Source organism: Phyllostomus hastatus, unplaced genomic scaffold (genome assembly GCF_019186645.2).
Source record: "Phyllostomus hastatus isolate PE091 unplaced genomic scaffold, TTU_PhHast_1.1 phas_contig_65, whole genome shotgun sequence".
Taxonomy (NCBI): Eukaryota; Metazoa; Chordata; class Mammalia; order Chiroptera; family Phyllostomidae; genus Phyllostomus; species Phyllostomus hastatus.
The window spans coordinates 10,265,320-10,292,698 of NW_025333932.1; the positions used below are offsets into that span (position 1 = coordinate 10,265,320).

The following is a 27,379-nucleotide window of genomic DNA, read 5'->3' on the forward strand; positions in this document are numbered from 1 at the left end:
GCTGGTGGGGATGTGGAGAAAAGGGAACTGTAGGGCACTCTTGTTGAAGACTGCTGCAACCACTGTAGAAAACAGTATGGGATTTCCTCAAAAAACTAAAAATGGAAATGCCTTTTGATCCTATTGCTGGGATTATGCCCTAAAAATGCTGAAACACCAATTCAAAAGAACCTATGCATCCCTATGTTCTAGCATCATTATTTACTACAGCTGAATGGTGGTAACAGCCTAAATGCCCATCAGTAAATGAGTGGATCAAAAAACTGTGGTACATTTATACAATGGATACTATGCAGCAGAAAGAAAGAACTTCTACCTTTTGCAACAGCATGTATATAACTGGAGAATGTTATGCTAAGTGAAATAAGTCAGGCGGTGAAAGACAAATATCATATGATCTCACCTATATGAGGAACCTAATGAACAAAACAAACAAACGAGCAAAGTAGAACCAGAGGCATGGAAATAAGACTGACAGTGACCAGAGGGGAGGGGGGATGGGCATAAGAGGGCAAAGAAGGGGAAAGGTCTAGTCAAGGAACAGTTATAAATACCCGTAGCATGGACAAAAATGTGGGGATAGAATGAGGGAACAGGAGGTGGGTGGGGCAGGGGAGAGCTGTGGTGGACAATTGGGACAACTGTAATAGAACAACAACAACAGAAAAGACTACAGTTAACTGAGGCAACTAAAGCTAAGTAAGGAGTATATTCAATAATCAAAATAATAATCAGACCATTACCAAACTCATTATACTTTTTAGGTTGTATTAATAGAAGCTAATGTAGGTTCAGTATAAGAATCATGGATTCAATTGTTCAATGAATAATCTGGAATTATATGATTTAATGTTCCAGGAATATCGTAAGTGTTACAGAGAACTGAAATAAACTTCTTGTTCTGCCATAAAAAAATTATTCTAATGAAAGAAGATACAAATTATGTTTTATATATACAAAGACTATACACAGTTATAAATCTATACATATAAAAATTATATAATTGAATACTGATTCATATAGGCATACACACACATTGTGATTGTATTTATATGAAATATCCAGAAAAGGCAAATTTGCAGAGTGAAAGCAGACCAGTAGTTAGGGGCTGGGACTGTAGATTGCAAAATGGCTTGTAGAAATTTTTTTCTGAGGTGATAGAAATTTCTAAAACTGGATTATGGCACAGCTTCATAAATTTCCTAAACGTATTGAACTGTACATTTACCATAGAATAGCAAGTAGCAAATATTATGGGTAAAGATTTTACTTCATTGAAGCTGATTTTACTTCAGAAAAACTATGGTATTCACTCTGATACAAAGAACTGAGTTTAACTGAAAACAGTACAAACCTACTAATTAAATCTGTTCTATTTAAACAGCATTAAACATTTGGGGAAAAAACTTACAAAAAAATCCTAGCTAATCTATTATTACCAAATCTGTTTTGATAATCTCGCCAATTGCTTCAAGAAATAGGCCACTTTAACACGTCAATTAGTGTAATCTGAGCAGCATCAAGCTTGAGCCGAACTAACAAGTCAGTTAACTTCCATCTCTGAAAATAAGTTTTCAGTCTTATTTTAACTGTAGGTTCCTGACTTTGATACTTAGAAGGAAGAATACTTTAACATACAAATAGTACTATTAGATGTAGTAAAATAAATTTGCAAATAATTTTCTTTTTTTTTGAAACAGTAAAAATAGAGAATAAAATGCAGGATTTGATTTTAGAGCTTCACTGACTACATGACATCCATGCATTTTTACTTTTTCACTGAACTAGGTACATACATTTCATTGAAAAAAACATTTGACTCAAATATTAAAATCTTCCTGGGCAAAACTACCATGGTTTGAAACTATAATATTTTGCTGTTTGCTATTTGATTCTAGGAACAATGTAGTTATTGTACTGAATTATTTGTTCCTCTTTTCATGTGATATATAATACAGCACTCACCCTGCTTTCTTCTAGGCTATCAAATGGACCTGGTGGATCATCCAGACAAAGAAATTCTCTCACTGCCAGGCTTTTCAAAGGAAAAAAAAAATTAGCTGGGGTACAAATAAGTTTACAAAAGATTGCAAGAAGCAGAAGTTACTTTGAAGCTATACAGTCTTTTAAGCAAGTTGACTGCTAATATACCAAAATAAACAAGTTGGTTTATGTGGATTTATACAAGCAACCAAATACCATAAAATACATAGAAGATACAAAGATTTTAAACTGTTTTTAAAGATCTTATGAACATAGCAGAGGGAGAATTTGTTATATAAAAACTACAGGACATAAAATATAATTCAGAATAATGGTACAGAGACCAATCTAAATGGCGAACAGATACTTTATCTCTTTCAAAGGAGTGTTAGTTTGAACTATTCTAAAAATGATAATCTTGTTATGAACAAATACTATTTCTAACTTACACTTCATCTGTTTCTTCTTTGTGGTATTCATCTACAGTAATTTATTTACTTATTTTTTAAAAAGATTTTATTTGCCCTGGCTGGCGTAGCTCAGTGGATTAAGCGTGGGCTGCAAACCAAAGTGTCACAGGTTCGATTCCCAGCCAGGGTACATGCCTGGGTTGCAGGCCACGGCCCCCAGCAACCGCACATTGATGTTTCCCTCTCTCTATCTCCCTCCTTTCCCTCTCTAAAAAAAGAAAATAAATAAAATATTAAAAAAAAGATTTTATTTATTTTTAGAAACGGGAGGGAGAAAGAAAAAGAGGGAAACATCAATGTGTGGTTGCCTTTCACGTGGCCCCCACTGGGGACCTGGCTCACAACCCAGGCTGTGCGCCCTGACTGGGAATCGAACTTGCGATGCTTTGGTTCAGAGGCCAGCCCTCAATCCTCTGAGCTATACCAGCCAGGGCCATCTAAAGTAATTTAACTGAAAAGTACTTACTCTGAAAAAAGTTAAAGATTTTTCTTGCAATCTTTTTTATTATATTGGTTTACTTAAATATTTTGCCTAGGAAGTCCAAGGGAAAAATTCTGACCATCCCATTTCTGAATTACCATACATTTTGAAATAATGAAATATAGTATTGCTATGCTTATACTATGCAGTTATCAAAAATAGGTTAATAACTTAGAAATTAAACTCTCTTTTTACTAAAATACTCCACTCTATAAAAGCAATTTTGGACAGAGACAACTGTATGTGCATGTTAAAACAAAAATGTGGATATTTAATTTTTTAAGGTGTAAGAGGATAGGAACGTAATTTCTTAATGTATTATATAAAGCAGATGTCAACCTATGCTGAAAAGGGAATGAAACTTTGGGTTCAATTGGGTCACATAGATTGATGATGTCAGTGGATGGTCATAAAGAGAAAAATGGGGTTTTTAGTGAAATTTTCCCCTCCCAAAAATATGAGTTAATATAGAGCAATGGCAATAAGAAAAAAATCCAGAATTAATATAGGTAAGTGGTGTGAAGAAGCAATCTAGAAGATCCCAAAGGGGAGCAAATTTCTGGACTTTAAAATCTTGACAATGTTAGTAGTAAAGGACACATTCAAGGAAACAGAAAAAACTAGAGTATTTATAATCAGGGAATTAAAGAGATGGAAGGGATCTTAATGTGGTCAAGTGGAACCATCCGTAGAATGTTTTATCCCTTTAATATGTTTGGACAAGAGAATAAATAAGCACCTGCAAAAATAGGGAATATTCCATACTATGTTTGAACAACTAAAAATTAGAAAATTATTTCCTTCACTGAGCTGGGACTTTTGTCCTGGCAGCTTCAATTCATGAGTCTTAGTTGTGCTTTTGGGGCCATTCAAGATAAATGTAAGCCCTTTTTCACATGATAATCCCAAAATATGTCAACAATGTTATATTTCCTCTAACCTCATCTCTCCAAGAAGCAATAATAATACATTAACATTTTCTTTCCTTGTTTTTCTTTTCATGTCACAAAATTAATTTAGTACTTAAAGCCTTACAGTCTCTACATTCATAAAGCCAACATTTTTTCCCGGCTTTATGGAGGTGTAATTGACAATTACAAATCGTACATATTGAAAATGTACAAACTGATTTGATATATGCATACACTGTGAAACATGAATTGCAATCAAGCTAATTGACATATCCATCACCTCATGTTTTCTGACATTTTCAAAGTATGTTGTACACATAGGGCAACACATCCTATTTTATTTAATTTTCATAACTATCATGTAAGGCAAGGACAGGCATTATTTTACCACTTTACAAATGATACTCAAGTTCAGAGAGATAAAATGACCCACACAAAGTCACACAGTGCACATGGTAGAGGCAGCTCTTAAATTTCTTCTGAGTGTAAACATGTGCCTTTTTCTACCCTTAAATTCTTTTCTCTTATATTTTGGTTTATTTGGATTCTCTCCCCTTGCCAGTCACTTCAGTCTCACCCCATTCAACCTGGTCTGTTTCCCTCTTTAATAAAGGCTTCTAGAACACTGCAGTTGGTCTAAGAGCACAAAGAACAGGACTACCATACACACACACACACACACACACATAATATATTTGGTTTAGATATTATACTTCCCATCCACCCATTATTTACATTGGAAAACCATTCATTAGGCAAAAAGGCACTACAGGAAATAAATTATCTTGATATTGAGAAGACAAAAGTTTGGATGAATGGCCTGTAAGACTAAAAAGGAAAGTCCTAAGAAGATAATGATTTTTTTTAATACTTTCAGTGTATGACAACCTGCTGTGAGACATTTTCTTATGGTTTATACCCGGATGCCTTTGTTCTTTAGTAATATTTTTATGTTCACAAATTACTCCAATTATTGGCATGATGCTGCTGCTCAGAAAGAAAATGTAGGAGGGGAATTTATACATCTCTTCTTATGCCTTTGTTTTACAGTGGAAATTCAGCCCAAGATCAACAGTGATGATGTCAATGTACCTAGCTGTAGGAATCTTTTTTTGGAGAGATTTTTCTATTTCATTCTCCTTCTCTAAAAATCCTCATAATCTATGGCTCACCAGGGTTCTACTCAGATGAAATCCAATGGATTCTCTAAGTTCTTTTCAATATAGTTCTGAGGTTATATTCTATTCCCTGCTTTCATTAATCTGTAGCATTAAGAATGAAATTTAAAACTGGTTTTACAACTTTGATTTACAAAACATTTTTTCAGTGGTTTACTATATATTTCTTCTGTTTCAAAAGGACTCAACTGGAAAAGAAAAGTCAGTACTCTCCAGCTCTATTCTCATCCAAGGAGAGAGTAACAAAAGAATCTTTGGGAGACAGCGTTCAAGAAAACAATTTCTTTCTCAAAAATTCTGATACCCTTTTTCCCCTAGAAAAGGAAGCACATATCCCTGCTCGAAAATAATTGACTAGAGAACCTTTTTTTAGATTTGATAAATATTTGACTGTCTATGTGTGCTATGGTTCTGCTCTGTAGTTTCCTATATACTATCAATGTATGATATAAAGAAATCAAGTGAATTCAAATAAAATGTTCTCAAGTCTATATTATTAAATAGTCTATAATTTCAAAAGAAGTCATTTAAAAAAGTCTTATTCTTTTCCTTAAAACTTGTTTACTGAGAGGTTCAATACAACCCCTAATCTCTCATCTGTATTCAATCCTTTATACTTTGTTTCCATCTGACCAGGATGATAAAGGTAAGTATAACACCTGGATAGGAAAGAAGTACCTGACTAAAGGAACATCCAACAGTTTGGAACTAAAGGTAAGGTAAGGCTTTTTCTATTGTCTTTATATGTTACCTACAGTACTGATTTAGTGTTTGGGAAAACTCTTCTATAAAATTAAGATCAGTTGTTGACTTAGCTGGCCTGAAGAAAAGGAGACACAGGTGGCATCCCTTAGTACTGTTTTTATTATTACAGCAAATGTGCCCTGTAACTTAAACTCTTCCTTCAATCCTCTTGAAAAAGTTTTAAGAGTTTACTGTAAGTACTATCAAAGTTCTTACAAAACTGCTTCACCCAGTGAAACTTCACCTTCTAATACTGCTTTATTTTCCTGTTTTTCTTTCATGGGTATGTATCAGTTTACATTTCACATTTTTTTTTAAAAAGACCAATAGTTTAACAGCTTAATGTGCTCTTTATCTTAAATGTTATACTTAAAAGACCACCTCCAAAACCAATGCTGACAATTCATTAAGAGGTCAATTAAGTAAAAAATTATACCAAAAATACTAGATACCGATTCTGTCAGAACAAAATTAGGTGCAATGATCACTGCATGAAAATATTATTGAGGGATTGCAGATAGAAATGTATCAGTTAGTATTTCTCTTTATTATTCTTCACTAGTTAAAAGAAAATACTAAAAAATGGCATTAAACACCACCCTGAGGATAGGGCATTGTGGATCAAGGCTGGTGACAGTGAAGGTCATGGTACATGAGCTGGCTTGTGGGTGCCCAGGTCACGTTTGGCTTGCTATGGGGTCCTAGTTTAGATCTTGATTGTCTCTGTCCTACTTGCTCTTAGCTCACTTGTGTCCAGATGTTCAGGCTTATTCCTTCTAACCCAGAACAGTACTTCAAAAACCAATGTTTTATTTTCAACCCAGCTTAAAACCCATCTATCCTCCTCTAGCAAGAGGGATCAAAGCCAAGTTCTTGGTGTTGGCATAAAATATAGATCATTCTGCGTGGCATGGGCCTAGCTCCCACTTAGAAAGACTAGTGGAAAGCGATGTCTGGTACACAGGACCCATACCCACAGATAAGTTTTCCTGTGGGGAATCAGGCTTGTATTGTACCTAGGCCACTTTGAGACCTGCTTTTTGCTAAAACTCCCTCACCATGAATTGAGGCAGCAAACATTTACTGCATATCTTTAAAGTGACTTCCTAAAATCTATGCTAAGCCTTCCAAGGATGAGTGTAACCAGTTCAACCGCTTTTCCCTTTGCATTTGCAAATATCCTTCTTCTGTGATGTGATTAGCAGCATCCTCTCCTTTGTTTTCTATAAAAGGTAACCATCTGTGCATAGTAAATGAGGACCATCCTCAATGTAATGTACCCAGAAAAGCAATAAAAGCTTGTCAAGGAAAGGGTTGGGGCACTCTCCTTTTCAGAGTTGCCATGGTGCTCTGAGGCACTCTCCCTTTGAGAGAGTGGCCGAGTTGTCCATTTTCCTCCACAGGACTCAGAAGCCCATGTGAATTTGTCTTGTATCTCATCCATAACCTCATGGACCCCATGAGCTGGGGTCCACGTCAACTGGCACCCAGGAAGAGGGACCCAGGGCTACAAACTGTCCTTGTGGACAACACATCAACTTGGTTGGAATGCGCGCATCAGCTCAGATAAGGGCTGACGACACCGAGTACTTTTCGGTTAGGTCGTAGGGTGTGTTGGATTTCAGAGGAAAAGGGTTTTTTTTTACTAGGTTGCCCTCTCTTGCGACAGCTTTACATCTGCACCCTCTTTAGTAAGCAGGAGCCTTGCTCTCTCTCCCAAGTATTTGCTGCAATCTCGCGGGCACGGGTCGAGCACTTAAGAGCCACAAGGGTGCTCTCTACAACACTGTAAAAACACTGACAAGCCTATCCCTGAGGCACAACCCCCAAAATAGGTCTGGGCTTAGGAAAAAGAGCAAAGATTTTCTCTTTAACCAGCTTTAAAAACATCAACTAGTTACAGGACAATTTACAAGCATCTCAGCAAATTCTTTCTTTTAAGCTGCCTCTTGTGGTCCCTTCAGTTTTGCCTTATCTCTCCATTCGCCTGCATAAGGATTTAAAAGTGCAGGTGGAGAAAGAGCAAAATTGAGACTAGTTTTGTAATTGCTATACTTGAGGCGGGAGGAATTTTAGAAAAACGTTCTTCAATTTGTTAAAGAATTTCTTTAAAGGTTTCTGCAAATCCTCAACCATGGGGAATGGGCTCTCTAAGGAACAAGAGCAATGTTTTAAGCTAGTTCAGTAGCTTTTTAGGGCTGCTGAATGTCTCCCTGATAAGGGATCTTTAGACTTAGTTATTTAGGAAAAAGTTGGGCAGAAGTTGAAATAACACCAGGTGGTGTTGGCTAAGTTTCTAAGGTTAGTGTCTCACTCTTTCCTTTAGAGGATTTAATTTGAAAATACCGGTTTGCTTGAATTTTGTTTTTGTTTTGAAAGGAAAAGCTCAGTCTCAAAATATTTTGGTAAACCTCTGGTAAATAGAGTAAGATCTCTAATGTAGTTACATCATAAGGATTCTACTCAGAAAGAATTTAAATTGATTGTTTAAAGAAGGAAAAAGATCGCACTTCCCTCAGACAGTAAAAACAGCAGGAAGAAAAGCAATGAGAAAATGTGTCTTAACCATGCTGAATCTTCCTTCTGAAGGCCCAGGGACTGCTTTGGTCCTCAGAACAAGCTGTGCCAAGATTAGTATCCTCCCTCCCTCTTTCCAGCCTCCCTAAAGTCGTCAAGGGCACTAGATAATGAGACAGCTCACTTTTGAGCACACTCAAGGAATGCAGTAATCAGTAAGAATTAACAACAACAACAAAAAAAAGTAAATGTATTTGCTAGTGGAGAAAAAACTGTTTCTGAAAGTTATGAATATGTTCATAAATTTGTCAATATAAAGTATGCTATAAGTGGGATGGGGGTGTGACATGTTAAAGAAATATTAAGGATCCTCCTTATTTATGCTGGAGCTGTGACCCTTTATTGTAAAAATGAAATATAGGTATACTGTCTCCCAGGGAGAACTAGCCCTTCTCCACAGAAGACTAAGTACCACTTTTTAACTCAGTACCTGTAAACACTGATCGTTTCCTTGGGGAAGAACTGGCTATTCTCCTGGAGGGAATGGTTAGTGAATTGAGTCACAAAAGGCCCTTGGCGCATAACCATTTTGGTCTAAAACATATTTAAGCAAAGCACCCCCCCACACACATCTTTCCCACTCTCCTTGAAAACTCTGAACCTAGGAACTACCAGGTCCTGAGAGCAACAGGGCAATTAACTTGCTGCTTAAACTCATTGCAACTTGCAGAAACAATAGGCGCCCTGTCTTTCCGAGCTAAGCAAATTATTAAGAATGCCCTGATTGCCAAGCCCTTAGCAAGACACCCCAATCTATAGGAGTTAATCCTCGAGGACTAAGTTCTCAAATAATTTGGCAAACAGATGTCACTCATTATGCTCCCTTTGGAAAATACAAATACGTTCATATTTCTATTGATACTTACTCTGCTGCCCTACATGCATCTGCTTTAACAGGAGAATTTGCTAAAAATGTATAAGCCCATTGGCTTGAGGCCTTTAGTCATTTAGCATGGCCTCAGCAAATTAAAACTGATAATGGTCCTGGATATCTTACACATTCTACTCAGGTTTTTCTTCAGCGCTGGAATATTCAACATACAACAGGAATACCTTGCAATCCAACCCGTCAGGCAATTGTAGAATGCACTCATCATACTTTTAAAAATCTTCTTAAAAAACAAAAAAGGGAGAGCCATGAGTCCTCCCCTGCAAATTTGATCATGTTAGCTATGTTTACATATAATTTTCTAAATTGTGATGAATCACTCTGTACTCCAATTGAGAAACATTTTCAGAAGAGCCAAAGTCATCTTATCCTCAGGCTTTATATAGAGATTCGCTGGGAGATGGCTCTTGGCAGGGCCCTGTAGACCTCTTAACTTGAGGAAGAGGGTATGTGTGTGTTTCCATCCCTACAGGTCCTGTCTGGCTACCAGCCAAAAGAGTAAAGCCTTATCATGAGCAGGACAGACACCAAGCTCCACTACCTGGAGCTGAGAACCAATCAACAGACAGACCAGATGGCCCAGCTCACCCTGAACAACCAGAAGGAAAATGGATACCCACACCATCACTCACAGGCCTGGGTCTGCCAATGGAGAGGGATGGGGCCTGCCCCAATGACAGGGGCCGAGGCTCGAGTGCCTCCTGCAGAGGGACACAACCCCCCCCAGTGCCCTATAATGTTCCCTTTAAGTATGTCCCCACCACATGGGGGGACATCAAGGCTCTTAATGCTCAAGCAAAGGCCTCATTGAACAAAAACTGTTCCAGACCCTCCATTATAATCTACAATGGCTGAATTGTAGATTTAGGTTCAATAGACTGAATTTACTAGTTTTGGTCATGGCAGTCCTTGGATGCCTCCTTGTCTTAATCCTTATTTGTGCTTTATGATGTATATGGAGGTTGTTTTCTTGAGATTGCACTGAGGAACAGCATATAGTAGGTTTCACAGGCTTAACAACTACAATTGCGTTCACAAACCAAAAAGTGGGAGATTAGATGTTGGGAACCTGCCTGTCTGGTTTCAGAAGCTGTAACCCCATATGGCTAAGGCTGAATGAGAGACCTTGGGACCCTACACCACTGAGGAGATGAGGCTTATCTCCCTCCCTGGAGGAACACTGCCTCTGTCCACTTTACTTCACCCTGCCTGGTCCCCAATGCATGATCAGTTAGCCAATGAAGGGTAAGATTCCTCAAGGGAGGGATAACCTAAGACAAGCACGATCACGAGGGGGCCCTCAGGGAAGGACTTGGGGAGCTATAAAAAAAAGGGGGTGACGGACTCTCACCTCTCGGCTGTGACGTAGCCGGAGTCCTCATTCTGTCTGCAAGAAGTTTCCTAATCTCTTGGCTGCCTTACTTCTGCCCGACCTAAGCCTGAAACAATGCTGGAAGTGGGCGTGGCCCTGTGCTGGAAAGAGCGAGTTCCCTGGGGCAATCAGGTGTAAGAAAGAATGTATAAAGTCCTATGAAGCCTACTTTGCTAATACCCTCAATTTAAACGATAAGGGTCGAAGCCTGAAATGAGTTTGTTTCCCCAAAGTTTTGTGGCCTTTTAGCTATTTGACTGACTCAAAATAGGCCCTCTGAGTTTTTTAAATGTTATCTATTTGATCATTTCTGCCCTGACAATGAACGATGGGCTTAATCTGAGAATGTGGGTCTTTGGAACTGCTGGTTGCTTAATGATTATAATAATGCTCTGTGTATTTTGACATATTTATGAATTATGTTCCCAGGGGTGTGTGAGAGACCATCAGGTAGCAAGCTTTGTGGGATCTATAGTAATCCTAACTAAAAATAAGGGAGAAAATATAGGAGACTGTTCTGGATGGCATGGGCCCAAATAGGACCCACGCCCACGGATAGGTTCTCCCGTGGGGAATCAGGCCTGCATTGTACCTAGGCCACTTTAAGACTTGTTTTTTGCTAAAACTCCCTCACCATGAATTGAGGCAGCAAACATTTACTGCATATCTTTAAAGTGACTTCCTAAAATCTATGCTAAGCCTTCCAAAGATGAGTGTAACCAGTTCAACAGCTTTTCCCTTTGCATTTGCAAATATCCTTCTGTGATGTGATTAGCAGCATCCTCTCCTTTGTTTTCTATAAAAGGTAACCACCTAAAGTGAACCTGTGCATAGTAAATGAGGACCATCCTCCATGTAATGTGCCCAGCAAAGCAAAAGAAGCCTGTCAAGGCAAGTGTTGGAGTGCTCTCCCCTTGAGAGAGTGGCCGTGCTGTCCCTTTTCCTCCATAGGACTTGGTAGTCTGTGTGAATTTGTCTCATATCTCATCCACAATGCCTCGGACCCAAGTGGGGGATTCACATCAGAGGAAGACCAGCGGGAAAGCTTCTGTAATAATCAAGGTGAGATAACTGCTAAGTTGACAGCAGGCATAAAGAAAAGCTGACAGATTTACAATTTAAAATGTAAAGGAAGGAATAAGGGGTTTCAGGTAGATAATGCTGTTGAATTTTTTGGGCAAGTCTAGAGAGTAAGCTTTTAAGTCTGTTTTAGATTTAAGGTCACATTGACATACCAGAAAGAGATGTTAAGGAGGTAACTGCATATATTAATGTGAAGCTAAGAGAAAAGGTATGGATCATTGTTCATTTCATAGAGGAAAATGAGGATGGTGGGCAAAGTCTCAAGCAGCCATCAAGCTTAGGCAGCACATGTTAAGAGCCAAGATGTATATGCAAAGCATGTGTTATGTATAACATAGGCAATATAGAGAAAAACACTGAGAATAAAGGGCAGATAAAGTGAGACAGGCTGGTTTTCTTGTTTTCCATTCTTATGTGAAAAACTGCTAAAGATAGTTACAGACATAGGTATCAGGATATGCTATTGCTGTCTTGCAAGTGGCTCTATAATTTTTCAAAATATAGATTTGATAAAGTTCCTAAATTAGGTATTCAGCTGATATTAAATCATAAAGCAATTTTGTTATAAAGATATTCAGAAGCAAAAACACCACATAGATCCTTTCCCTTTTAAATGATGTTTGGTATTTTCACTTTACCTTCTATATAAATTAACTCAACTTCATAATTTTCATGTTTTTACATTACTGGGAAAAATATTAAAAATATTACCCTCACAATGATGTAGTATTGTATTAATCAAAAATCTAATATGAGGGCCACTTGTTTAAATGATTGCTAAAAAATTAAAACCTGAAATCAAGTTAACATTTGAGTTGTTTGAATATGGTACACTAAATTTTTAACATTGCTGACTTTTTTAAGTGTTAATACAAACCAGACACTAAATAAAGTTCTTACTGAAAACAGGAAAGAAAATTCCATGCAGTGTTTGTTAAAGGACAATTATACTTGTTTTATAGGTTTTGTTCATCTTGAATAACTATGGTCCTAGATTTATTCTTTGGTTTTAACTAGTTGTTGAAATGCATTTATAATGTCTTATTACAATTTGTTACATACCAGTGAGCAATGTCCTTGTGAGCTACTAAATTTTGAAGAAATGCTTGTAATCCTAATTGTCTATCTTCTAAAAAGTCAGCATTGTAATTATCTTTAAACCAGCGTTTTGGTGGAAGTGCTAATCGAAAGCCTGGAAACATCTCTTTTAACTGAAAAAGAAGAAAAAAGAATATACATTGATATACTCCATTATATCAACTATACAAAATCTATCCTGTTGACTAGGTACAATCTTCATGAAATAAGCTTAAAATCAAATCAAATCCAGCTAAGCTTTTTATGCCTTGATTTACTTCTTGACTTTTCCTAGCTGTGTATACATAGGAGTTAACAGAGGTTCCTCCTCCTTCCCAACACTTGCATTGTCAGTCTTTTTAATGTTAGCCATTCTAGTGGGTGTATAGTAGTGTTTTAGTGGCTTTAATTTGCATGTCTCTGTTAACCCAATGACAGTAAGTATCTTCTCATGTGCTTATTTGGATCTGTGTATCTTCTTTGGTGAATTATCTATTCAAATCTTCTGACCTCTCATATTTTAGAAGAAAACAGAATTGTTTTATTGAGTTGTAAGAGTTCTTTATATATTCCAGATATCTTTTGTCAGATATACATATGAAAAATACCTTCTCCTAGACTGTGGCCTGACTTTTAACAGTCTTAGCAGAACATATATTTTAAATTTTAATATTATCTAATTTTCATCCATTTTTGTCTTTTATGGGGTGTGCTTCTTTAGATCCTATCTAAGAAATCGCTGTGTTCTCGAAGGTTGTAAAGATATTCTTCTATTTTTTTTCTTGGACTTTACAGTTTTAGCTTTTACATTTTGGTTTATGATCTGCTTTGTATATTTGGCTTAAATTTTACATTCTTAGGGAGAGACTTTTCCAAACTTCTGAGTCAGATTTATACACTCTGTTGAAGTGACTTATATAACAAGTTACTCCAAAACTCAGTGACTCGAACAACCATTTATTAGTCCATGGACACTGTGGGCATAGTGACGATGGTTTATCTCTGATCCACAATGAGTTAGGAACTCAGGTGGAAGATTTCAAGGTGGAAGCTGGAATCATCTCAAGTTCACTCCTACATACTTGTAGAGAATGATGCTGGTTGCTGGTTGAGACCTTAGCTGAGTGTCAGCCATAATCTTAACATGGAGTGTCTTGGACTTTCTTATAGCACGGAGGCTGTTTCAAGGGGGAGTCTCCAAGAGAGACAGTCAGGATGAAGCTGTATATTTTGTATGACCTAGTCTAGCCAGGCAGCATTATTTCCTCTGTCTTTTTCTGGTTGACTACTCCCAACTCAGCCAGGTTCAAGGGGGAGGAGAAACAGATTCAACCTCTTCCTGGTCAGTGGTAAGATTCTAGAAGAGCATATGGGACTGAAAATATTGCTGTGAACATTTTTAGAAAAGACAATCTACCACAAGTTCTCAAATCATTAATTTATTTCTAAGTGACATTTATCACAATGTAAATAATGTTTATTTAATTTTGGATTCTCTTACTGGACCAGTGATTCTAAACCTTGGCTGTACACTGGAATCACTCAAGGAACTTTAAAAGATATTAATGACTATATCCTACCTCTGACAGATTTTGATTTAATTAGTTGGGGTGTAGACTGGTCATTGCAATTCTTTTTTTTTTTTAAAGATTTTATTTATTTGTTTCTAGAGAGGAAAGGGAGGGAGAAAGAGAGAAATATCAATGTGCGGTTGGGGGGGCTGTGGCCTGCAACCCAGGCATGTGCCCTGACTGGGAATTGAACCTGCAACACTTTGGTTCGCAGCCTGCGCTCAATTCCACTGAGCTACACCAGCCAGGGCTACAATTCTTAAGATGCTTTCCAGGTAAGTCCAAAGTATAGCTGAGGTTGAAAAACATTTCCCTACACAGCGATGATTCTGCCTTATTCATAGCTGCATCCCTGTCTACTACAGTGCCTAGTATGTTATAAGCAGTCAATAGTCTAAGTTCTGTAAGTGGGTGAATGAAATAAAACCATGTGCATTCACATTTCTGTTCTTAAATGTAAAACTAAATATCACAAGGTAATAAAAGACTGACAAAAGGGAAAAATTCACAGGATAAAATGTTAAGTAAAAATATAAAACATAATGTTTTGTCAGAATAATAAAAGGCATGAAAAGGAAGTTTTTTTAATTAATTTTGAGCATTAAAATTTAAATATCCCATATATCTGCATGCATAGTTAGACATTCTCCCCTCCACTCCCTCACAATGAACTCTTTAAGTGTTCATGTTATGGATACTTCATATTATGGATTATGGGTAATCAATAACTTTATTTTGAGCAAAGTACAATTACGAAACTATACATTGCTTAAAATAACCTTAATAAATGCTAGTTTTCATACTTCATTACATTAAAATACTACATTTTCTGCAAAAAATGACATAATAGGCATTTGATGTTTCTATAAATAAGCCTTCATAGATGACCTTGTGACCTCTGCTCCTGGTATTGTTTGTGTGATTTCCTTACCTTTCACAGCAAAAGGCATTCTGCAGATATAACTAGGGTTACTACTGGCTGACCTGGATACAGGGAGATTATGTGTGTCAGCCTATCTTATCTTATCACAGGAGCATTTTAAAGTAGAGCTTCCTTGTGGCTGATGGCAGAAAAGTCTGAGATTCCAAGCTCAAGGACTCCACTTGCTGTTGGTGGCTTTGAAGATGGAGGAGCCCTGTGCAAGGACTGTAGAGCAGGCTCCTCAAGCTAAGAACCTCTCGTTGACAACCAGCAAGGACACAAGGACCTCGGTATTACAACCAAGAGAAAGTAAACTTTGCCAACATCCTGAATGAGCCTGGACGCTGATTCTTTCCCAGAGCCTCCAGATAAGAGCCCAGTGGAGCCAACAGCTTAATACTGACTGTGTCTCATCCTAAGAAGCAAATCCAGCTGATCCTAGCCAAATCACACCAGATAATAAACGGAGTGTACTTTTAATTATATTTTGTCAATAATTTTAAGGTCTTCATGTATCTTTTGTTTTCAAAAAAAGAAAATTACGTGTACAGATGGAATTTCAGACTACTAAAGTGAAATGAAATAGTGAATTTTCTTGGGAACTAGCAAATGTTTGACTTCATACAAATAATTAACAACGAAGAAAAAAACACAAATATAAGAGCAAAACTGTCAGGAACAGATAACAATTCAAAACTGAAAAGTCAGTTTTAGATTTATTAAAGTACTTACTTTATCATTAAGCCTAGAGAAGTCAGTGTATCTTCTGAAAATTACCCAACTTTCTTCTGGGGTTTTCTTTACTAGAATTTTATATACCTGTGAGGGGGGAAGGTTAAAAAATATATGTAAAGATATTTAAAAATTCAAATCAAATATTTAAAAAATTTCTACTTGACAATCTGGAGCATAACAATCATTGTGAAAAATATCAGAGATCATTTAGACCATGAAATATACAAATAATCAATGTAGGCACCAAAAGCAAAATTTTTTTTAAAACACAAGACTATGACAGATTTGAGCCAAAATACTTTTTTTGGTGTACAGGAACAATAAATGAACTCATCAGCTTCCAAAATATCTTTTATGCCACATACTTTAGAATTGATAAAAGAATCACTCATGCTTGAAAAAGCTATGAAAAATAGCCACTTGTGTCCTATACAATTGATTTAATTTTTAAACTCAATACTACAAAGCACTATTGAAGTAAATTTGATGATTTAATCTTCTAGGCTGAAATATAAGCGAAAACATACCCACACTAGATAAAAGTTTATACTTCTATGATTATGCACAATTATCTAGGCTAGTAAATAAAAAAAAACTTGTTTGAATCATGTCAATATTTTTAAAAGTTTATAAGAAAAAAACTAGATTTTATTTTTATAAGTATAATTTTAGAATTTATTAAGAGAAAGTACTATTTATAACAGAATTGCAAAGCTAAACTGATAGTTTCTGGTATAGCATTTTGGGCAAAGCTAAATACATGGCATTTATAAAGTGTCTAACAAAATCTACTGAATGAGTAAAACTCTTGAAGAGCAACTTCTTTTCTTGAAGTCAGCTGTGCAGTAACTTCCAACTGTAGCTCTAGAGCTGCAGGCCAGCCACATGTGGCTACTAAACATCTGAAATTTGACTAGTCCAAATGGAGGTGTGCTGTGACTATAAAGGGATTGCAAGCTATCCTTACCATTAGATTTGAATTTTCTCCCTTATAGACTTCTCTTTTAGCTTGTAAGGGGGAGAATTATAAAGAGTTAAGCATGAATCTGTGTAACATATAAAAGTGAGATCATTTGGATACCCTCTAAAATATCCAGAAAGTCCTGATCTAAGATAATCATAAGAGGGATTAAAGATACTAGTGTCTGACACGTAACAGGTACTCAAATATTAAATTAATGATAAAATAAACACAATTAACCTCATATCTATTGTTTACCTCCTCTTCTATGATGTCTTGAAAGACTTCATATACTACTGCCTTAAATTTACCTATGAACTTGCATTTTCACATATACCACCTTGATGAACACTCATTCCTTCATAAGGAAGGTAGGTCAATGCAAGGAAATGTGCCACTAGTGTGTTATTTTGAAAATCACTCTTAAAAAATGTCACGTTCATTCAGATTTCTTAACACATCATCACTCTTATGATAATTTAATGGTAAAGATTGTCTCTTCATAAATTTTCTCAATAATTTTTGACCTGGGCATCCTTCCATACTGTCCTAAGTGTGTAGCATGAAGTGGCATAGACATATAAACTTGACCTCAAGAAAACACTAGAGAAAGAACTATTTCAACTGATAAGTGAATTTAGCAAAGTTGCTAGATACATAAACATACAAGCCTGATATATATAAATTAGCAAAAAACAGAAAAAAGATATCAAGAACATCAAACAACATCCATACTTAGACATAAATCTAACCAAAAGATGTAAGATCTATGCCCTGAAAATTACTTTGCATCATTATAAAAAGCAAATGCCTTAAGTATACAAACTAAGTTCAAAGATTCAAACTCAGTTTTGTAAATATGTCAGTTTTGTAAAGATTAGTCTGTGTTCAATATAATCCCAATGCAAAGGGTCAAGAGCAGCCAAGACAATCCTGAAAAATAAAATTAGAGTACATAGGCTGCCAGATATCCACACCTATCAAGAAGCTTTAATGATTAAGACTGTAGAATTGATCAAGGAGGGAAAAATGGAACTCAGAAATAGACCCATATACTTATGGTTATCTGATTTATGTCATAAGCAACAGAGCAAATGTAGAGGAGAAAGAGTGGTCTTCTCAATAAAAATCTGATCATTTGTATGAAAATGTGCCTTGACTGCTACCTCACACCATGGACAAAAAAAATTCCAAATGGTTTACAGATCTAAAAATGAAAGGTACAGCAATAAAGTTTTTAGAAGAAAACAGAACATTTTTTTAGTGGGAGTAGGCAGATTTTAAAAAGTGCCGACCATGTAAGAAAAAGTTAGCATGTACAAAGGACACATGGACAAAGTCAAAGGGGTGTAGGATTGAGGGTGGGAGGTGGGGGTGGAGGGGAGTGATGGGAGGAAAACGGAGACAACTGTACTTGAACAGTAATAAAAAAAGAATAAAAAGAAAATTTAATAAATTGGACTATATTAAAATTAAGAACCTTTTTTTTATCAAATGCATCATTAAGGGAGTGAAAAGGAAAACCTTTTCCTTTTGAGAGAATAGTCACCATACATGTCCTAAAAGAAGACTTATTTCCAAATGCATAAAAACTACAAATTAAAATCGAAAAGACTTGCTCATAGGAAAATTAACTAAGATCTTGAACAGACTCTTCACAAAAGAGATTATCCAAATGGCCAAAAATGTCTTCAATTTATTTAGTCATTAAGAAATGCAAATTAAGACCACAATGTGATCACTCTACCCACCAGAATAGCCAAAATGAAAAAGATAAAAAAATACCATATATTGGGAAGGTGTGGAGTAATTGGAACTCTCATACACTGCTTATAAGACTATAAATTAGTACAACCACTGTGGTACATTGTTCATATCTTATAAGCTGGGTATATGATCCAGCAATTTTATTCCTAGGCAGGTATCAACAGAAATGTGTCCACGTGTTTACTGAGTGACAAGTACTAAAAGGTTCATAGTGGCAGTGTTTGTAAGAGCCCCAAACTGGAAATTATCCAAGTGTTCATCAACATACAAATAGTAAATATTCATGTAAAGGAACAGTATCAGTAATAAAAATGAGCTACCTACAATTACATGCTGGGTCAAGGAGGCTTTAAGGTCAAGGAGGCTTACCAGCAAAATGCTGAAGAAAAGAGACCATACTTCATGACTCCATTTATGTAAAATACAATATAGGCAAAATTAACATAGGCTATCAGGAAAGTGGGCATTGACTGAAGGAGAGTATAGTGGTGGTTATGGATGCCAGTTACGTAGTTTCTTGATCTGTGTGCTAGTTTCATAAGTATGTCTGGATGTGACAATGCACTCACGTAAAACAAAAGTTTATACAATGGTAGAATTTACAGTGTAAAAACCATTTGAATTACATCTTCAAGAAATTACAAGTATATGCTAACATTAATCCATTTAACACAGGTATAGAATACAGCTGAGTCAGTCTTTCACTTTCTAGTGGTATGCAGCAAAAGTCAATACTCACAGTAAATTTAGCTCTTTCTTCCATCACCTCATAACCTAAAATAGTAGGTGTAGAAGGCCTGTCTTCCAAATTCACTGTTTCAGAATTTTGTTCTTCACTTTCTCTTGGTCTAGTAGAATATTCAATGGAAGAATTTGCATTTGTAAATTTAGTCCTAACGAGGGGGCTGCCATCCATTAGATCAGGTACACTTGTCTGTTTTAAGTTTCCCATATTTGATTCTTCTAACTGGCCTTTGGAAGAGTTTGAGTTGGTTGAAATACTCCCAAAAGAAGAACTTCTTTGGTTTCTGTTGGTTGTAAAGCTGGAAGAAGAGTTCCCTATGGGCACAGGAACTGGCACATAAGGGGTTGCCATCTTCTTCTGGGCTTTGCTACAATCCTGCACACCTCTGTGTCCCAACACTTAGAGAGCAACTGATGTGCTATTCATTATTTTCTTCTTGGGAATTTTCTATCTAAAAATGAGAAGAACATATTGAAAGACTGGTCTTTAATCTGAAGCATTATCCAAAAGAAAATATAATGTTCATATCCATTTCTTTTAATTTTATGACACTCTATTCTTTTATGAGATGAAAACATGCCTCAAATCTTTCTTTAATTGCAAAATATCATCTCTAAGGACTCTCATTTGCAAGGTAAAGAGAGCATACCTACCTACTCTTTCTTGACACTCTTCCCTTCTTCCTCTATTTCTTTATGATAGATTTCTGTAACATTCATTTTAACCTTCCTCAGGTTTTATTTTCCGTTTATAGTCCTGACAGTACTAGGTACAGCACAGGGAGGGAAGGAGGGAAGGGCAGGAGAATTATTCATATCACCTTTTGATTCAATTAGTGAAACACTACAGAATCAACCAAAGGAAAAACAGTGAACCAGAAGCTTAGACGCTACAAATAGCAACTGCATTTGGAAAGAAAAAACAAAAACAAAAACAAAAACTTGTCCAAATTAAATTAATCAAATAAAACCCAAATGGGCATTAAACTTATCTCCAACAAGATGCAATGAGTAAAAGTTTAAATGTTCTTCACAGTTTCCAGATAATTACTGATTCTGCTATACCATAAACTGAGGGTACTTAACAACTTTACAACTTATACTCATAACTTCTGTTGTCAACAGGGCTAGTTTATCTTATCTCAAAATAATTTCGTCATAATACGAAGAAGAAAAGGTTTACCACTAAGTTGTTTAGTAGCAAACTAAGAAATCGTATTAACTGCAGACCAGTGACATGACAACAGGTCTGCTTCTCCAACTACATCTATGTAATTGCACCGGTGAGAAAAGTAGGAAATGAGCAGTTCGCACTTGCAAAGATGCTGAAATAAGAGTTTTACCACAGCACGTGGCTCTGGGTAGCCTTCCCCATCCTCAAAGCCTCAAGACACATGATTCACCGGCGCTCCTCCGTGTACTTCGAAGGCCTGCCCGCCCCTCTCCCCTCCAACAAACAGTAAATGGACATCTGAGGTCTCAGCCTCCCCCCAGCCCGGCCAGCGGGACCGCCCCGCGCTCCGACACGCGGTTACTGAGACCGCGAGGCCGGGCGAAGGTGAACCTCCGCGGTGAGACCTCAAATGGGCGCTACCCAACTTAGGCGGAAACAGAGGCTCAGCAGCAGCGTCAGCGCTTTCGCCCCGGCGCCCAGACCAACCCCGGAAACCCTCCGGCAGGTGCGGGGCCCAGCCGCTACAACACGTTGGGCAGCAGAAGTGGGCGACTAGAAAAAAGCGAGGATGCTTGGTGCAGCCTGCCTACACCAGTGTCCCGTCGCTGGCTGAGCAGGCCGTGGGGCTTGGGTTTGGCGAGCGTCAGTTCCCAGCTCCCGGGGTCCCTGCATTCCCACCACAGTCGCATCCCGGCCGCCTGGTACTCCGCGGAGAGTCAACGGTGGCTCGGGGAATTTGCGGCGTCCCTCCGCCCGCTTGCGGTCAGCCACCCGCGGGGTACAGGTGTCACCGCTAGAGCGCTAGAGACAGCGTCCGCTGCCCTGCCCCTACCTGAGTGCACTCCGCCGTCCAACTCCAGCAGGCTTCCAGTGCAGGTTAAATCCGACCCACTTTCTCCGCAGCTCTCAGTCCCCACCCGTACAGTCTAGCAGTCTCAGAAGTACCGACACTCTGACATCAGCCGCTCCGTGCCTCGGCGGCCTCGGCCCCTCCGAAAACACTAGATCCTGCTCTGGAAGGGGAGAGGTTGGGCGGGGCAAGCAGCGCTAAGGGAAGTGACGGCACACGAGGGCGCCGCCCCCGGAGGCATTAGCAGGAATTGGGCCAGGGCTCTCTGGCGGGTGGCTTTAACCTAGTTTCGTGGTAAGAATTTTTCTTTCTCGGCCTCAGCTTTATTTGTATAAATGTTGAGCAGCTCAGGCTACCGTACCTAGTTTTCCCGACTAGCTATGAGAAGGTGACAATTCCCAGCAGGAACTAAGGCCAATAGAGGTCAGGGCACCTGCTTTGCATCATGGGACTTGTAGTGCTCATCAGCTTGGGCTGATTCTAATAGCTTATAGCTGGTTTTCCAGAATTAGCGGTTTAAGGGGTGACAATCGATTCTAGGAGTAGGAAATGATAACTGCACTGCAACCTACTTGTCCTACATAATTCACACGTTTTCATGGTTAGAGAACTGAAATTCTTTGGTGTTTGCTTGTTTGTTTTACAGTCGGGAGCAATTTCATCCCAAATAATACAGCGTTAGGCTTGTTCGACAGACACATCTGACAAACTGTAAGGTTTTTGGGAAAATCGTTCTTTGATAGTCAGATATCAAAACTCATACCACTTTTTAACAGGTCTGTTTATCAATAGAAGAGTGCAATTTGAAATAAATTTCATCTCATGATCTTCAAGACTTTGTAAGATTCCCAAGCCTGGAAAAAATGGATATTTATTTTATAACCAACATAGGAAGTTAATCTAGCTTGTCGAATAGTAATGGTTTTGTTTGATAATACTATTCTTCCAGTGTGAATGAGAACTAAAAAGAGAATTCTATAAAAACAGTTGACTAAAACATGAGGTAGTTTTCAGGATAGACTTGGCAGCCTTGCTCCTGAAGTGGCATTTATGTCCCTGAGTTCTGTAAGTGAATAAGGAGAGAAAAAGAAAAAGAAAAAAACGAGACTTGGAACATATCCATCAATTGTGGACTGGGCTGTACGTGGTAGCAAAAATGCCTGTAATGAGGAAAACTTGATAGTCCAATATCAGGGAAGTCAAGGAAGACTAAACTTCCAAGAAATAAAGGTGTACAGGTACCGTAGGAGGAAGATAACAATCTAGAAAAGATTGTTATCCAAGAAGAAATTGAAATTGTCCAAGAAGAACTTCATAGATTATTGAGAGGAACATACTATATGTATTCTTTATCTTCCAGAATATCTGCTTTTAACAAATGTCTAGATTTTACTTTCAGATAATGAACTGAACGTTGTTTTTTAAAAATTAAAATTGTTTTAAAAGTTGTGGTATAATTGACATATAACATTATATTAGTTTCAGGTGTACAACATAATGATTCTATGTGTGTATTGGGAAATGATCACAATAGGTCTAGTTAATATTTGTCATCACACGTAGTTATAGACAATTTTTTTTCTTGTGATAAAGACTTAAAATTTACTCTTAGCAACTTTCAAGTGTGCAATGCAGTATTATTACCTATAGTCACCGTGCTGCTTGCATATTACACCACCAGAACTTATTTATCTTCTACCCGGAAGTTGTACCTTTGACCCCCTTCACTCATTTTATTCACTTTCTACACCTTGCCTCTGGCAACCAGCAATCTATTCTGTTTCTATGAGTGTAGTGTTTTCTTTTGTTTTTAAAATTCCACATATAAATGAGATCATGTGGCATTTGTCTTTCTCGGCCTGACTTATTTCACATAGCATAATGCCCTCAAAGTTCATCCATGTTGTTGCAAATGGCTAGCTTTCATTCTTTTTTAAAAATATATTTTATTGGTTATGCTATTACGGTTGTCCCATCTTTTTTCTCCCTTTTATTCCTCTCTGCCCTGCACCCTCCTTCCCACCTGCATTCCCCACCCCCCTAATTCATGTCCATGGGTTGTACATGTAAGTTCTTTGGCTTTTACATTTCCCATATTATTCTTAACCTCCTCTTATATATTTTGTATATTTATGCTACTTATTCCCTACCTTTTCCCCCATTCTCCTCCCTCCCCCTCTTCACTGATGACCCTTCAGGTGATCTCCATTTCTCTGATTCTGTTCCTGTTCTAGTTGTTTGCTTAGTTTGTTTTTTGCTTTCATTGTTTTAGGTTCGGTTGTTGATAGTTGTGAGTTTGTTGTTATTTTACTGTTCATAGTTTTGATCTTCTTTCTCTTAGATAAGTCCCTTTAACATTTCATATAATAAAGGCTTGGTGATGGTGCACTCCTTTAACTTGACCTTATCTGGGAAGCACTACATCTGCCCTTCCATTCTAAATGAAAGCTTTGCTGGATAGAGCAGTCTCGAATGTAGGTCCTTACCTTTCATGACTTGGAATACTTCTTGCCAGCCTCTTCTTGCCAGCCCCTTCTTGCCTGCAAGGTTTCTTTTGAGAAATCAGCTGACAGTCTCATGGGAACTCCTTTGTAGGTAACTGTCTCCTTATCTCTTGCTGCTTTGAAGATTCTCTCCTTATCTTTCATCTTGGGTAATGTAATTATGATGTGTCTTTGTGTGTTCCTTTTTGGGTGCAACTTCTTTGGGACTCTCTGAGCTTCCTGGACTTCCCGGAAGTCTAGTTCTTTTACCAGTTTGGGGAAGTTCTCTGTTATTTTTTCAAATAAGTTTTCAATTTCTTGCTGTTCCTCTTCTCCTTCCAGCACCTTTATGATTCAGATGTTGGAATGTTTAAAGTTGTCTCTGAGGTTCCTAAACTTCTCATTTTGTTTGAACTCTCGCTTCTTCATTCTGTTCTGGTTGAATGTTTATTTCTTCCTTCTGGTCCAAACCATTGATTTGAGTCCTGCTTTCCTTCCCTTCACTGTTGGTTCCTTGTACATTTTCTTTTATTTCACTTTTCATAGCCTTCATTTTTTCCTCTACTTTGCGACCATACCTAACCATTTCTGTGAGCATCCTGATTACCAGTATTTTGAACTGTGCATCTGATAGGTTGGCTATCTCCTTGAAGCTTAGTTCTTTTTTTGAGTTTTGATGTGTTCTTTCATTTGGGCCATATTTCTTTGTCTCAGCGCACCTGTCATGTTGTAAGGGTGGAGCCTTAGGAATTTAACAGAACCGGATAACCCACATTGCTGTGCTGTGTGTGGATGTGGGGTCCAAGAGGGAACAATGCTGTTTGCCTGGCTCTCGGCTGGCTTTCAGTCACTTCTTCACTACCCATAAGCAAGTTGGGCCCTCCTGGTGCTGATTCCTGGGTGAGTGGTTTTGGGTATGTTGTAGGACCCTGTGCTTCTCCCGAATGAACTCTCCTGTGAGGCTGGGAGTTTCTCCTGCCACCACAACCCCCACAGGGTTTTTCAGTCAGAGGTTTTGAGCAGGTTTTTTCAGTTAGAGGTTTTGAGGTTTTATTTCCCTGTGCTGGAACTCTGGGTTTCACAGTCTATCTCATGCTCCAGTTGTTTCTCTTGGTGTATACACATGCAAATGTGGGATGGGGTGGGACTGCATGCTCCGCAGGCCACTGCCTCACCTGCCCAGGTGCTTCAACTACCTCCTTGCTGCACATCCTCTCTGCCCCAGCTGCCCATCTCTTCCCCTCCTACCAGTCTGGATGAATGTTTCTTTAAGTACTTGGCTCTTGGACTTCCATAGTTTGATTTTTCTGGCAGTTCTCATTGTTTTTTGTTTTTAAACTTGTTGTTGTCCTTTTTTGTTGTGCAAGGAGGCACAGTGTATTTACCTATGCCTCCCTAGCTTTCAGTCTTTTTATGGCTGCATAGTATTTCATTGTGAGTGTGTATTACACAATTCCTTTATCCATTTATCTGTCCTTGGACATTTAGATTGTTTCCATATCTTTTTCCATTTATTGACTATTATAAATAATGCTGCAGTGAACATGGGGTACATATATCTTTTAAAATTCATGTTTTTCTTTTCTTTGGATACATACACAGAAGGAGAGCTATTGGATTATATGTAGTTATATATTTAATTTTTTGAGGAACCTTCATACTGTTTTCCATAGTGGCTCCACCCATTTAAAATCTTACCAGGAGTGCACAAACAAGGGTTTTCTTTTCTCTATGTCCTCACCAACACTTGTTATTTCTTGTCTTTTTGATAATAACTGTTCTAACAGATATGAGGAGATAACTTATTGTGGTTTTGATTTGTATTTCCATGATGATTAATGATGTTGAACATATTTTCATGTAATTGTTGGCCATCTGGATATCTTCTCTGGAGAAGTATCTATTTATATCTTCCATCTGTTTTCTTAATTTAGTTTTTTTTCTACTGAGTTTTACGTAGTTTGGATATTAACTCCTTATGACATGATTTGCAAATATGTTTTCCTTTTTAGTAGGTTGCCTTTTCATTTGTTGATGATTTCCTTTGCTGTGTGGTAGTTTGATGTAGTCCCATGTGTTTATTTTTCTTTGTTGCCTTTGCTTTTGAAGTCAGATCCAAAATCCATTGCCAAGACCTATGTCAAGGAGCCTAACCCCAATGTTTTCTTCTAGGAGTTTTATGGTTTCAGATCTTACATCCATTTTGAGTAAATTTTTAGTATGGTGTAAGATAGTAACATAGTTTCAGTTTTCTGCATGTGGCTGTCCAGTTTTCACAACACTATTTATTGAATAGACTGTCCTTTCCCCAGTGCATATTCTTGTTTTTATTTTTTTTTGTGTGATAAATTTATTGACCAAATAGGTGTGGTTTTATTTCTGGGCTCCTGAACACCTTAATAATCACGAAGGAGTATCCTGTGGTTGTCAGAGTAAAAGTAACATTATCACAGCCGATATCATATGGCTAGTTTCTATATATACAATATGTATATATATATATAGTTTTTTATATATATGTATACACACAAACATGTGTGTGTGTGTATGTATATAAAATTTGGGCAATTAAAAAAATTCTCTCCTGAGTATATGTTTATTGATGAGAGAGAGAGAGAGAGAGACATTGATGTGAGAGACAAACATCATAGGTTGCCTCCTATACACACCCCGACCAGGGATCGAACATGCAACCTTTCGGTGTATGGGACAGTGCTTCAACCAGCTGACCCACCTGGCCAGGGCTATGTATGGAATACTTTAGTTAAGTTTTGGTGTCTCTATGCAGTGCATGGAAATTGAATTATATACATTTTAATTTTTGAAGTAACATAGGATATTTTTCTGCCCTTTTATTATCTTAATTTTACATAGAACATACACACCTAGCAGGACACTTTAAGCCCACTCATAGTGTAATTTTATACAACAATATATAGATATTGGTAAGTATGGGAAGGTGATTTTAGGAGCAGAAACAAGGGTAAAAAAAGCCATAGCAGAAAAAAAGTACATGCAATAGGCAGGCATCTCCTCTGGTGGCTTCCTAGAGCCCAACATGTCCCCTTCCCTGGAACTGGTCCCTTTTTTACAAGGCTGGACCCTTGGTGGCCATGTTTGTAATATATTACTCCTGTAGCACATTTTTTTTATCATAGATGATTGTGTCCAAGGAGGACATTTGACCCGTGTTGTGTCCGAAGGATACTCTCTCCTTGGAATTAGGTTGGGGGAGAAACAAGCTGGAAGCCCCAGGAGCTAGAGTTAGACTGAAGAAATTCTGTGGTGAGAGGTTCCATGAAGCCCCACTGCTGAGGTCCCTGGAGTTGATTTTGTTCTTCCTTGTTCTTGACTTTTTTTGGAATTCATGAGATACTCTAGTGTTCGTCAATTGATTTGCTTTTTGC

At 37.7% G+C, this 27,379-nt stretch overlaps 1 protein-coding gene across 3 annotated transcripts in view; it reads right to left on the reverse strand.

Annotated features, from left to right (window-relative positions):
• SNX16 (sorting nexin 16) overlaps positions 1 to 21,670 on the reverse strand; it is a 38,996-nt gene extending 17,326 nt beyond the window's left edge. Inside the window, exons 1-6 of one of the 3 annotated variants that reach the window (XM_045849517.1) lie at positions 21,472 to 21,670; positions 20,120 to 20,231; positions 19,461 to 19,917; positions 15,991 to 16,077; positions 12,751 to 12,899; positions 1,966 to 2,035 (exon numbers count right to left, since the gene is read on the reverse strand). In XM_045849517.1, the coding sequence (XP_045705473.1) occupies positions 1,966 to 2,035; positions 12,751 to 12,899; positions 15,991 to 16,077; positions 19,461 to 19,817 (663 nt within the window). In that variant the 5' untranslated portion in view covers positions 19,818 to 19,917; positions 20,120 to 20,231; positions 21,472 to 21,670. Of the gene's footprint in view, positions 1 to 1,965; positions 2,036 to 12,750; positions 12,900 to 15,990; positions 16,078 to 19,460; positions 19,918 to 20,119; positions 20,232 to 20,808; positions 20,936 to 21,471 lie in introns of those variants that run through there. The other 2 variants (XM_045849518.1, XM_045849516.1) reach the window with 2 other exon arrangements.
• Positions 21,671 to 27,379: the final 5,709 nt, after the last annotated feature.